This window comes from Calidris pugnax, unplaced genomic scaffold (genome assembly GCF_001431845.1).
Source record: "Calidris pugnax isolate Ruff unplaced genomic scaffold, ASM143184v1 scaffold133, whole genome shotgun sequence".
NCBI lineage: Eukaryota > Metazoa > Chordata > Aves > Charadriiformes > Scolopacidae > Calidris > Calidris pugnax.
In genome coordinates, this window is record NW_015090977.1 from 9,265,677 (window position 1) to 9,277,831 (window position 12,155).

General features: G+C 65.1%; 3 protein-coding genes across 4 annotated transcripts in view; 1 reads left to right on the forward strand and 2 right to left on the reverse strand.

Annotated features, from left to right (window-relative positions):
- Positions 1-2,441, forward strand: part of WBSCR27 (Williams Beuren syndrome chromosome region 27) — a 5,149-nt gene extending 2,708 nt beyond the window's left edge. The window contains exons 2-4 of the mRNA XM_014953040.1: positions 29-208; positions 295-387; positions 784-2,441. Of these exons, the coding sequence (XP_014808526.1) occupies positions 29-208; positions 295-387; positions 784-1,022 (512 nt within the window). The 3' untranslated portion in view covers positions 1,023-2,441. The remainder of the gene's footprint in view (positions 1-28; positions 209-294; positions 388-783) is intronic.
- A 364-nt stretch (positions 2,442-2,805) lies between these two features.
- Positions 2,806-11,067, reverse strand: LOC106894411 (claudin-4-like). 2 transcript variants are annotated; one of them, XM_014953045.1, is made up of 2 exons: positions 10,941-11,067; positions 2,806-3,652 (listed from the first exon to the last, which is right to left on the reverse strand). In XM_014953045.1, the coding sequence occupies exon 2, from the start codon at positions 3,641-3,643 to the stop codon at positions 2,999-3,001; it is 645 nt and encodes a 214-aa protein (XP_014808531.1). In that variant the 5' UTR covers positions 3,644-3,652; positions 10,941-11,067; the 3' UTR covers positions 2,806-2,998. The 2 variants fall into 2 exon arrangements, with proteins under 2 accessions (XP_014808531.1, XP_014808532.1); XM_014953046.1 differs by lacking the exon at positions 10,941-11,067 and adding an exon at positions 6,189-6,306.
- On the reverse strand, positions 6,551-7,603 carry LOC106894409 (claudin-4-like). The gene is given in 2 exon segments (XM_014953044.1): positions 6,551-7,430; positions 7,433-7,603. Coding segments are annotated over 2 exon segments (1,002 nt in total). The 5' UTR covers positions 7,584-7,603; the 3' UTR covers positions 6,551-6,579.
- Positions 11,068-12,155: the final 1,088 nt, after the last annotated feature.

Genomic DNA, 12,155 nt, shown 5'->3' on the forward strand with positions numbered 1-12,155 from the left:
GGCGGGACGGGGCGGGGAGGGGCGGGAGGTAACGGTGCCCCCGTGTGTCCGTCTGTCCCTCTGTCCCCGCAGCTCCACCGCCGCGGCTTCCGCTGCCTGCACGGCGTGGACGGCAGCCCGGGGATGCTGGAGCGGGCGCGGAGCACCGGGCTGTACCGGGAGCTGCGGCGGTGCGTGCTGGGCCAGGAGCCCCTGCCCGCGCCCGCAGGTAACGGGACGGCACCGGGCAGGGGGGAGCGGGTGCTGCCGGTGACACTCCCCCCCCCAGAAGTGACACCCCGCGTGTCCCCGCAGAGCACTACGACGCCGTGACGGTGGTGGGGGCCCTGGGCGAGGGGCAGGGACCGACCACGGCCCTCACCGAGCTGCTGCGCGTCACCAAACCGGGTGAGGGGGTGTCCCCCGATGTCCCCTCCCCCGCCAGGACCACCGGGGTGTCTGGGTGCTGGATCCCGGTGGCTGGGTGCTGGCCCCGGGGCACAGCGGGGACATGGCGGGGGGTGGCTGTGGCACTCCTGGTGCAGGGCAGACGGGGCTCAGGTGTGACCGACTGCCTGTCCCCTGCCCTCCGTCCTGCCTGTCCCCTGTCCCCTGCCCTCCGTCCTGCCTGTCCCCTGTCCCCTGCCCGCTGTCCTGCCTGTCCCCTGCCCTCTGCCCGCTGTCCTGCCAGCTGACTCCTGGCAGGGTCTGGCAGCCTCCCCTTGTCCCGCTCCTTCTCGAGGGGATGCCATCCCCAGCGGGGGGACACCCGGCAGCAGCATCACCCGTCCCCTCTCCCGACAGGGGGTTTCCTCTGCCTGACGACCAGGAGCAACCCCTCCAACCTGCGGTACAAGGCAGAGCTGGAGACAGCGCTGGCCGGGCTGGAGCGAAGGGGAGCCTGGCAGAAGGTGCTGGCCCAGGAGGTGGAGCGCTGGGAGAGGGCCACCTCCGAGGAGGAGAGCACCCAGGGCACCGGCTACATCTCCGGGGTGGTCTACGTCTACCAGAAATGTCCTGTCCCACCACTTGAGGAGGGCTGAGAGCCCCAGCGGCTCTGGAGAGGTGGGAGGAGAGCACTTGGCCCCCTGTAAAACCCAGCTCAGTGACCCCTTCCCAGAGCAGGGTGGCTGCTGGGGGGTGACAAGGGTCACGGGGAGCGTCCAGAGCCAAAACATCCCCATTCCCTTCCCCGGCTCCTTCCCACTGAGGTCTGGGTCCTGTGGATATTGCCTGCTCTTCGGCATGGGGAGGGTCTCCTGGTTTCCCAGGGTCTCCTGGGCACCATCACTAGCTGTGGCATTCTGGTACCATCCCCAACACCTCAGTCCTCGCCATGACATTTCACAGACCCACCTGGCTCTTCACAGCCATCTCCTGGCCTCTCCCCACTGAGCCCACCTTTCAGCCCTTGGTCAAAATTTGGATCTTTCTTCATCTTCCCTACCCCAGACCCCTGTGATCTTTACCTGGGGACTGTTGGAAGTGGGTCTTCATCACCATGTCTTATGGTCCCCATCCTCATTATCCCCAGGAACCCGTCCATGTGGCCGTGGTCAAAATCTAGATCCATTTTCATTCATCTTCCCCACCCCGGACCCCCGTGATCTTGACCTGGGAACTCTTGGAGGTGGTTCTCCATTGCCATGGTCCCCCTCTTCATCCTCCCCAGGAGCCCTCCCACATAGCCATCGTCAAAATCTGGATCCATCTTCATCTTCCCCACCCCAGGCCCCCATGGTCTTTACTGGGGGAGGGCTGGAGCTGGGCCCTCATTGCCACATCCTGTGGTCCCCCATACTCATCCTCCCCAGGAGATAACCCAGCACACCCTGAGGTGCAGGAGACCTCCTCATCCAACCCAGGAGCAGCTGTGCCAACGCAACGCCCAGCCAGAGGAGCTTTCCCAGTACCCCATCACCCTTTCATCCCACAGCAGCTGCTTAGGTCTCTTATTTTCCTACAGCTTTGTAGTTCATGGTCTGGGTGGGAAATGAAGCTGGAAGCCCAGCATCGCCCGTCCAGCCTGTTCCCCGCGCCCCCCGCCATGCTGCCTCCACCCCTCCTCCTCCGCCACTCCCTTGGGAAGTTTTTTAGCCAAATCTCTTGCTGGGATATTTCCTTTTTTCCGTTTCTCTTCCTCCCCAGACCTGTTCCTGCTCGTCCTGTTCCCCTGGCCCCGGTTACTTCCCTCAGGAGCTCTTCTCCGGCGGGAGGCTGTGGCTGTGTCTCCCCATCCCCCACCCAGGGCATCCCACATCTCCCACACTCCTCCTCCCCATGGCTCCTATTGCCCCTCCACATTGTCCCCCCAGGTCTTGGCATCCCTGTGCCCATCGTGGGTGGCTGCCCTGCTCCCGTCTCTCCCCGTTTGTCCCCAGCACTGTCCCCTGGGTAGTTGGGGGGTTGTGGCTCTCCCCATCCCTGCTCTTGGCTGTTGAATAAACCCTTTGCATCCACTGCCTGCCGTGTGCTGTTCCTGGGGCAGTGGGGACGATGGGCAGGGGAGGGTCAGGAGTCAGGGAGGGGGGATTTGGCCTTTCTCTTGGGTCCCCTCCCAGCCCCTGGGGACTCAAAGGACCAAGATCTGGGAACCTGGTGTCCCCTCGTGTCCCTCTTGGCTCTCAGCACCCTCTCCCTGCCTGGGTTTCCCTGTGGGGGGATGCGTGGGGAGCACCCTGGCTCACCACCCCCACATCCTCATGGGGACGTGCCAGGCGCTGGGGCAGCAGCCCCCGAGCTGGCAGCAGGATGGCAGGGTGTCACCCACAGGACATGTCACCATCCTCCCCCCATCACACCACTTCGAAATAAGCCCAGGCAGCCTCGGTGGCACCAAGATGTTTATAGTCCATGGGGAGCACAGCCGTGGAAGGGCACAGGCAGGGGACAATGCCAGGGGAGCAGCCAGCGTGGGGACAGGCAGGAGGAGGCAGCGCGTAGGCAGGGAGGGGTGACACATGGTGGCAGGATGGGGACGGTGATGCTCTCCCTTGGGCTGGTGCCTGGGCACAGTGGCTCATACATAGTCCCTCATGGGGTAGCCCATCGGGGTGCCGCCCTTCACCCCTCTGTACTTCTTGGGGTAGGGGTCCTGCTGGGATGGGGGTCCCGAGCAGCACAGGATGCCCCCGCCAAAGAGCTGGAGGGCACTGGAGGCCCAGCCAATGTAGAGGGCAGCCCCCAGCTCTCTCTTGAGGGCCTCGGGCACCATGGGGTTGTAGAAGTTGCTGACGATGGTGTTGGCGGACCAGGAGACTGGGATGAGCAGCATGATGCTGGCCAGGACAAAGATGGCACCTGCCACAATGGAGATCCTGGTCTTAGTGCTCTTGTCATCTACACAGCGGGTGCAGTCGGCACCTGAGATGGCGGTGAGGAAGGCAATGAAGGCCACGAAGATGGAGGTGATCACTAGGGCCCGAGCTGCCTGCAGGTCGGAGGTGAGCTCCAGCAGGGAGTCGTAGACCTTGCACTGCATCTGCCCCGTGCTCTCGTACACGCAGTTCATCCACAGCCCTTCCCAGAAGACCTGGGCCACCACGATGTTGGAGCCGATGAAGGCTGTCACCTTCCACATGGGCAGGGCGCAGGTGAGGATGGAGCCCAGCCAGCCCAGCACGGCCAGCGTCAGCCCACCCAGCTGCATCGTCATCATCGCCATCGACAGCACCTGTGGGGACAGGGCACAGCCATCACAGACACCGTACTGAGCCAGGGGGGGCTTTCTGAAGAGCGTGGCCTTCATGCTGGGTGTGTCCTGCTCCCCATCTGGGTGGGGACAGGATGGGGACATGAGTGGCAAGGGGCATTGCTGCAGGACAGCATGGGGACATATATGGGGCATTGCTGCAGGACAGTACGGGGACACATGGCATGGGGCATTGCTACAGGTCAACATGGGGACATGTGGAATGGAGAATTGCTACAGGTCAACGTGGGGGCACGTGTGGCATGGAGAATTGCTGCTGGACAGCATGGGGACATGTGTGACACTGAACACCCAGGTCCTGAGGAGGCTGAAGTGCAGGAGGCCCCGTGTGTCATGTTTCCCCCTACAACATCCCCATGGCACAGGACAGTCCCTGCCATCGCCCCATCCCAGCTGTGTTAGGAAGTGGATGGCTTTCAGGGAGCAGGACAAGGGGCTCGCTGTGCCCATCCTGACACACTCCAAAGTTCAGACCACCCCACCCCACACTCACCCCACGTCCTGCCATGGCACCCACCCCACAGCGCCCACCCCATGCCCTGCTCCATTGCTTCAGCCTCCTAGGCCCCCAGCGCAGTGCCGGGGCAGGGGCCAGGGCAGGCAAGGCAGCCCCCTGCCCGCTCTGCAGCACCGGCTGCTCCCCGTCCAAGGACAGGTCCTGCTCTGCCCCCGCTGCCGTGCTGCAGTGCCCTTTGGACCCAGGATTTCCTCTGGAAATGGGTCAGAGCTCAGGTCTGCCTCCCCTCCTGCCCGTGGTGCTCAGCGCTTTCAGCGACACCCGCTCTTCCTTCGCACCAGGAGCAGCACCGAGGGGCCAAAGCCCCGGCGAGGGGCTACGGAGCCCGGGGTCACCATGGGCATCACCCCTGGAAGAGGGGTGGCTGGTACAGGGGACACACCAGTGGCTCCACCATGGTCACCCCTGGCCACCGTGGCCCTGGGCTCAGCCCAAATCGCTGCTCAGCCCCACGTGGAGCAGAGCCTTGGCACCGCCGTGGGGCAGAGTGCACCCGTGGGTGCTCGTACCCGCTCTCGGCAGCCGGGACCAGCTGAGTTTTTATGAGCCCGAGCGGCAGCGGGGTATCGGCCGTGCCCGGCACACCCTGCCGCACTTGCTGGAGGTTTCGCCGTCGTTTCTCCTGTTTCGGTTTCTCTCCTCCCCCATCGCATCCCCACTCCTTCTGCAGCACCTTTCATCCCTCAGCATCCTGATGGACACCCAGCACCAGGACTCTATCTCCCCTGGTCCATGAAAGCCAGTTTGGGCCAAAAACTAAACTCTCTGTCCCCACAAAGGGAAGACCAGCCTCCCAGGAGGCCAGGATGATGGGAAGCCATCCCAGTGACGATTCCCCAGCCAGTAGGACCTGGACCAAAAGGGTCACCCAAAACAACTGCCCACAGCGGGGATGAGCAGTGGCCCCACAGCTCCTGGCAGAGATGATCACCAGAGCATTGCACTCACATTTCCACCCAGGCACCGGCACCACAAACTGTGGGACCCTTTTCCACCATCTCCCAGTGAAAAGATGGGGGAGCTGGGAGCCCTCCAGCCCCCAGGCCCAGACGTGACACCCAGAGCAGTTGGCATCACCCATTGTCCCTGCACACCCCGAGGCAGGAGGGAAGCTGTTCCCAAGCCGGTGTAGCACCAGCTGTGCTCCGGCAGAGCTTGCCGTGCCGGAAGCCAGATAGGCAAAACACCCGGCGTTGCCCACGCCGGCCCCGGGGTGCTCCCAGCCAGGGCTGTCGGGTGGCCCCAGGGCCAGCACGCCCCGACCTGCCCTCACTGGCACCCATCACCCTCTTCCTGCTCTGGTGGGACAGGCGTGGGGCAGCCCCGATGCCGGGGTCAGGCCACCAAGTCATCGTGCCACAGAGGCTCCCGTTGTGGTGGCTCAGGGATGGGACGGAGCCAGGTTCAGGGGGCGGCTGGGATCCAGAAGGCTCCAGAGAGTGGATTTGTGGGACCTCAGGGGGATGGGGGGCACAGGAGCACTGGGCTGTCCCACCGCCGAGGCAGGTGGTGGAGAGGGTAAAGAAAACGAAGCACAGCGGGGTCTGAGCAGCTGCCATTTAATGTGGGAAAGCTGCGCCGCGGGGACGGACGGCAGTACAGCCGGGGGGACGCCGCAAGCCATGTCCCTCCTGCCCAGCGGGGGGATGCCGTGGGGCTGGGCGCACCCCACAGCACGGGGTCGGGTCCGGGAGTCGTTCCCCTCCGTGCACAGCCCCGCTCCGCTCCCGCCTCCCCGACCGGTTCTCCCAGCCCGGCCACTGCCTTCCCACTCCCGGGATAATGATCCCCCGCCCCGGGGAGCCGCCGCGCGGAATCGCACGTCGGGGCAGCCGCCCCGAGCCCCGAAAGTAGGTCAAGGCCCCTTGAGACCCTGCCGGGGTTCGCAGAGCCACCACGTCCCCGTGACCGCCTGGGACAGGATTGTGTCCCCACCGGCACCGCAGCCCACCCCGAGGGACGCGTCATGGGGGGTTTTACCCTGTGTCACCCGCGGGACAGGCCCCGGGAGCTGCGTCACCGCGCGGCACACCCCGATACCGGGAACCAGGAGATGCTCTGGGAGAGGGAATGGGTGGTGTCTCGGAGAAGATGCCGCAGCTTGGGTGCTCCCGGGGGGAAGCGAGACCCCCGCCGGGGTCGGGGGGGCAGCTGGGACAGGATCTCCCAGTTCCCTGTCTCAACTGAGATTAAAGAACCAGCTTCAATCCCCCGGTGAACAAAGGCAGCTCTGTCTGCGCTCCCTCGCACCGCCCCGGCACCCGGCCCCCCCCACCCCGGCTCCCAGCCAGCCCCCAGCCCGGCCCGGGGGGGGGTCCGCGGGCCAGGTGGGCACCCCAGGAGGTCCCAGTCCAGGTGGGCACGGTGGCTCCTAGACGTAGTTGCTGGCTGGCAGCGAGCGAGCCGCCGTGAACTTGGCAGAGTAGGGCTTGTCGCCCCGGGGGGGGCAGGTGCAGCAGAGGATGCCCCCCCCCAGCAGCAGGAGCGAGGAGGCCGCCCAGCCCACGTAGAGGGACGAGCCCAGGTCCCGCTTCTGGGAGTCAGTGACCAGTGGGTTGTAGAAGTCCCGGATGACGGTGTTGGCTGACCAGGAGACGGGGATGAGGATGAGGAGGCCGGCGACAATGAAGATGACTCCGGAGAGGATCATGACCTTGGCTTTGGCAGTGTCGTCCTCCACGCAGTTGGTGCACTTGCCACCGGCGACGGCGAGCAGGGTGCCCAGGATGGCCAAGACGATGGCCACCACCACCATGGCGCGGGCGGCTTGCAGGTCCTGCGGCAGGGCCAGCATGGAGTCGTAGACCTTGCACTGCATCTGCCCTGTGCTCTGCACCACGCAGTTCATCCACAGCCCTTCCCAGATGATCTGGGCCACCACGATGTTGTTGCCCACGAAGGCCGTCTCCCGCCACATGGGCAAGGCGCAGCAGAGGATGGCGGCCAACCAGCCGATGACGGAGAGGGAAATGCCCAGCACCTGCATCCCCATGGAGGCCATGGCTCGCCGCCGGCACCCCTGCCCGCCTCCCGCAGCACAGTGCCGGCTGCCGGGACCATGGCAGGCGTTATATGCCTTCGCCGAGGGAGGAGCGCCGCCACCGCCGCCGTCCTGCCGCCGGCACCGGATGGAGGGGTAGAACCAGTTTCCCGGGATTCCTCCGCTTGCATTTCTCCCCACAGCAATGACACTTAATATCCCGCCTGCTCCCACGGAGGAGGACGCAGGGGACTGGGATCAGGCCACCCAGGTGCAGGAGTGTGTCCCATCACTGCCCGTGGGTGGGCAGGAGATGCCAAGGGCAGCTGCTGGGGCTCAGCCTGGGATGCTGATGAGGAAGATCTGGCGTCCATGCACCGGGATGTCTCTGCCATCACTTCCAGCACCTCCTGCTCCATCCTCCACATGGGGTCCTTCCATGTTTTCCTGCCTCAGTTTCCCCCCAGCTGGTGGAGCAGCTGCTCCAGCAGCACTCCAGCCTCCAGCCCCCTGGCCCCTGCACCGGGGGAGCAGCATGTCCCTGCCCTGCTGCTGGGCTCCGTGCCCAGCAGGACACAAGCGGCTCTTGTTTGTTCCTTGGCGTCCGTACCAGCTCTTCCCAGCCCTCCATCGGGCCTCAGGCAGGAGGTGTCACCGCCCAGACCCACAAACCGGTCGGAGCGGCTGCCGGCTCCGCACAGGAGAGAGACAGCACTGCCCGGGGCGAGGGGGGGGCAGACCCCAAAACCCACCCCACCTTGTACTCCACCGCCCAGATGGCGTTCACACGGCAGCCCTCAGTCCCAGCCCTGCCGACATCCCGCTGCCTGCACTGCCGCATGGGCTCGGGGGGTTGGGGCTGCGGGGGGTGGCCAGTGGGGACCGAGGTGCCAGGGGCAGGCGGGGCAGCAGGGCTGGCAGCATTTTGGCACAACTGGCCATACCCGCTGGCCAGGCTGTGCTAATACCAACGCCGATGCCAATGCTGATGCCAATAACAGTGCCAATGCCGATGCCAATGCCAATGCCAATGCCGATACCAACATCGATACCAAAACTGACACCAACGCTTTGGGTGCTGCCCAACCTGTTCTCCTCTAATCCTTGACCCCCCCCCGCACACATCCCCTCCTAGCTCCCTCCAGACCCCTCCAGCAGTCGGGCAGGCGCAGCACAAGGCCAGACAGAGCCCAAGGACGGACAGATGGACATTGTACCATTCCCCCACCCCGGCTTAATCCCAGGCCTCTGGAAGAGATAACAGGGCTTGAGATAATCTTGGTTTTTCCAGGCACTGGGGTTACCGGTACGATCCAACCACTCGTGCTAATTGTTCTGTGCGACGGGCTGTAGAGGTGCCACTGCCCACACCATGATGTCCCCGGCCATTCGCACCCTATTGCGAACAAGGGGACAAGGCGGGTGGCCGGCACACCATGGAGCCATGAGGGAGCAATGGCACCTGGGCTGGGGGTGCCTGTGGCCGGCACAGGAGGGACTCGGGTCCCACTGCAGACCCTGACCCACATGGATGAGCGGGTGTCCTGCCTGCCCGACCTGTGCCGGAGGAGCCACCCAGGCACCGGGCTGCGCTGGGATGCTCCATCCATCCCTCTGTCCTGCTGGAGCGCCCGCATTGCTGGCATTCCAGAGGGCCCACCCCGGGGCCAGAGCATTGTGGTCAAGGGCTCCCTTTAATCTGTGGGGCTGGGGAGCATCCCCGCCGGGGCTGGACTCTGCCTGCGGCTGAGCGTGGTTTCCCCTCCACAACCGCCTGGTTCGGGGCTGGCGGGAGGCGGGTGCCCACGTGTGAGTGTGCCTCGCGTGGGCCGTGTCCCCGCAGGCGCGTGGGGACATGCCCCTGGGCTGGGGACAAATAGCAAGGTGGGGACAGGGACTCCTCCGCGCGCGGAGCATCAAACACCCGAGCCGCTCACACTCCCCCTCCGAGCCAGAGCCGGCGCCAGCACGGCCCTCTGACAGCCAATTACTGTAATTAGAGCCAGAACGTGACATATATTCAAACTGCCACCCAGAAACAGCCCCCGTGCCCTTCCCCACGTCCCCCAGCCAGGCACCACCGGCCAGCACAGCCAGCCCCGTGTCCCTGGCACTGGGGGACAGACAGACAGACATGGGCTCAGCAGGGAGCGGAGGAGCAATGGCTGACCCTCGGGCAGCACCCTGTCCCCAGCGCTGAACCAGAGGATGCTGGTGTAGCTCAGGTGGGACCACAGCATCGCTGAGCACCTCGACATGCACCGGTCGGGGCCATCACCACGTGGGCACCATCCCCACAGCCCCATCCCAGTCACCTGCACCGTGGTGCTTCCGGCAGGACTTCAGCCCTGGCTTTGTCCCAGTGCCACCTGCAAGGGGACATGGCACGGGGACAAGTTGTGGTGGGATCACAGCCCACACACTCAGCAGGGCGCTCCTCCACCCCACAACAGGCTGTTTGCCCCATCCCAAGCCTTCTCCACCCAGCACCTGCCCCAGCACCCAGACAAATGTGGGTACCCTGCCCCAAATCCATTGGGATTTGCAGGACAGCGTGACCTGAGCTCCCATCCCTGCTCCACCACATGCTGACGGGGTCGGTGAGGGCAGAGCTCCCATCCGGCACATCGACCACTGGCCCTTCGTGGCTCAGGAAATGCCCTCTGCCCATTGTCCCCATGTCCCTGGGATGGGGACATGCCACAGCCCCACAGCTGGGCAGCGAGGCCACCCCCAGGCAGGGAGGTGGCATTAAACCCGGTGTCACTGTGATGTTGGGCACCACCGGGTGCACGGTGGAGGCTGCGTCACCCTGACCTTGCTCAGGGCAGAGGACACCCCACGGGGAGAGGGCTCAGGGCACAAATCCTCCACCAAAGGGCTCAGGGACATCCCCACCCAGGACACAGGTGACATTCCCACCTCACACACACCCCCAGCACCAGCCCCTCATCCCCCCGGCACCTGCACATGAACTTGCTGCCCCAGCTACCTCCAGGTCCCGAAAAGGTGGGCGAGACTTTCCGGGGAGCGGTGATCCGCCGGGATCTCCGCCTTCACATCCAGGGAGCGAGGCACGGCCACCAGCCCTCCTGCTGCGCCGGCACCGAGCGGGGCTGCCTTTCCCTGCCGGCGGCCGGGGATTAGCTACTGGCAGCCTAGAGACTGAATGTTCCCAAAAAACGTCCTTGCCCAACATAAAACCCCCCTGACCGGCTCAAATATGCAGAGTCAGGTTGTTTCCCGCTACGGGAAAGCAGAGTCTTATCGGCTCGGCAGGAGCTGGAGCCGTGGGTTCCCTGGGGGGGGGGACGCAGCCGCTGCCAGAAACGGGACCTTCGACCTGAGGTCGCCCCGAAAACAAAAGCCATGAGCAAAAATGGTTCTGAACGGGGAAAATATGCCCAAGTGCGGCCACGGTGGGTTGTCAAAGGGATGGGGGAGAGGCCGGGCACGGCTGAGGAAGGGGGATGCGAGCGGCACAATGACGGGCCCCACCATGGGCGACGCTCAGGGGAAGCTCGATGCTGTGGCGAAGCCCCCGGGGAAACTGCTCCCGAGCTGTCGGGGTGGGGATGCCCCAAGCTCGCTGAGATTTCGGGCATCCCGGCATCCCCTGGGCGAGCTGCCAGCCCCCTGCCAGGTCCCGCCGGACCGTGCCCCCCGCCGCCCCCCAGCTCCCCGTGTGCCGGCAGCTCCATCCCCGCCCCGCCGGCAGACAGAGCCACCATTGATGCTCGGAGCCGCCTTACCTGCTCTCCGCCACCGCCGAAGGGGCTTCAACAATGGGCTGCCTGTGTGCCCTGGCCGGGGCAGAGCCAGCAGCCCCGCGCCTGAAATATAAGCAGCCGAGGCAGCATTTACCGCCCCGGCCCAGCTCCCCCAGGGGGGGAAACGTGCCGTCACTCCCCAGACCGCAGGGGAGGGGGAACACCCCAAACCCTGCGCCGGCTGCCGGGCGCACGTGAGCGGGATGCAGCCCCCAGGGCAGTTTCTGCTGTCACCTCCTGCTCACCCCTGGGATGCCGGGGACACGGTGGGGACATTGGGGGATGCCCACCCTAGGTGTCCCCCCCGTGCCTGTGCGGGTGTCCTTCCCATGGCATCAAACCGGCGATGCTCCCGTGACCTTTGGTCTGACCTTCATCGGGGGTCACCAGGCATCGGTGGCTCCATGTGGCCACCCCACCTTGTCCCATCCTGGGGGACCTGCTGCGGGCAGTGCTCCCCATCCCTTCCCAGCTGCGGGGGCAGAGCAGAGGGACTTCACTGGGGTGGGGGACGCGGGAGCAGGAGGGATGGGGATGCTCCCAGGACCCCCACAGGGATGCTGGCCCTGCTCAGCTGTTTTGGGAAAACACCAGCAAGCCGGTTTGCTGGCCACAAGAATGCACCCCAAAGCGCATGGCAGCGGCCAGCACCCCGAAACCCCGGTGATTTGCCCCTTCCTCCGCCGTGAGTCAGGCGGTGGCGGCCCCGGGCCGGCTCGGCACCGCGCACAGCCTGTACTTTGGGCAATTTGGGATGACAAAGTGGGGACGCGGCGTGTGGGGCTGTGATTGCAGGGTCAGGGGCTGCAGCGCTTCGCCCGCCCCGTCTCACCCCATCCCTGCCCCTGTAGACCCTACGCCAGGGGTATCCCCACTGCCCCACATACCTGCCTGTGTATCCCTATTGCCACACACACCTGCATGGGGTACCCCTCTGCCCCATAGCCCTGCCTGGCACGTCCCCCTTGCCCCACACCCTTGAACAGGATATCCCCCTGCTCCACACCCCTGACTGGGTTATTCCCATTGCCCTACACACCTGCATGGAGTATCCCCTGCCCCACATCTCTGTCTTGGGTGTCTCCCCTGCCCCACACTCTTACCTGGGGTATCTCCATTGCCCCACACATCTGCGTGGGATACCCCCTTCCTCACATCCTTGTCTTGGATTTCTCCCCTATCCCACGCCCCTGCTGA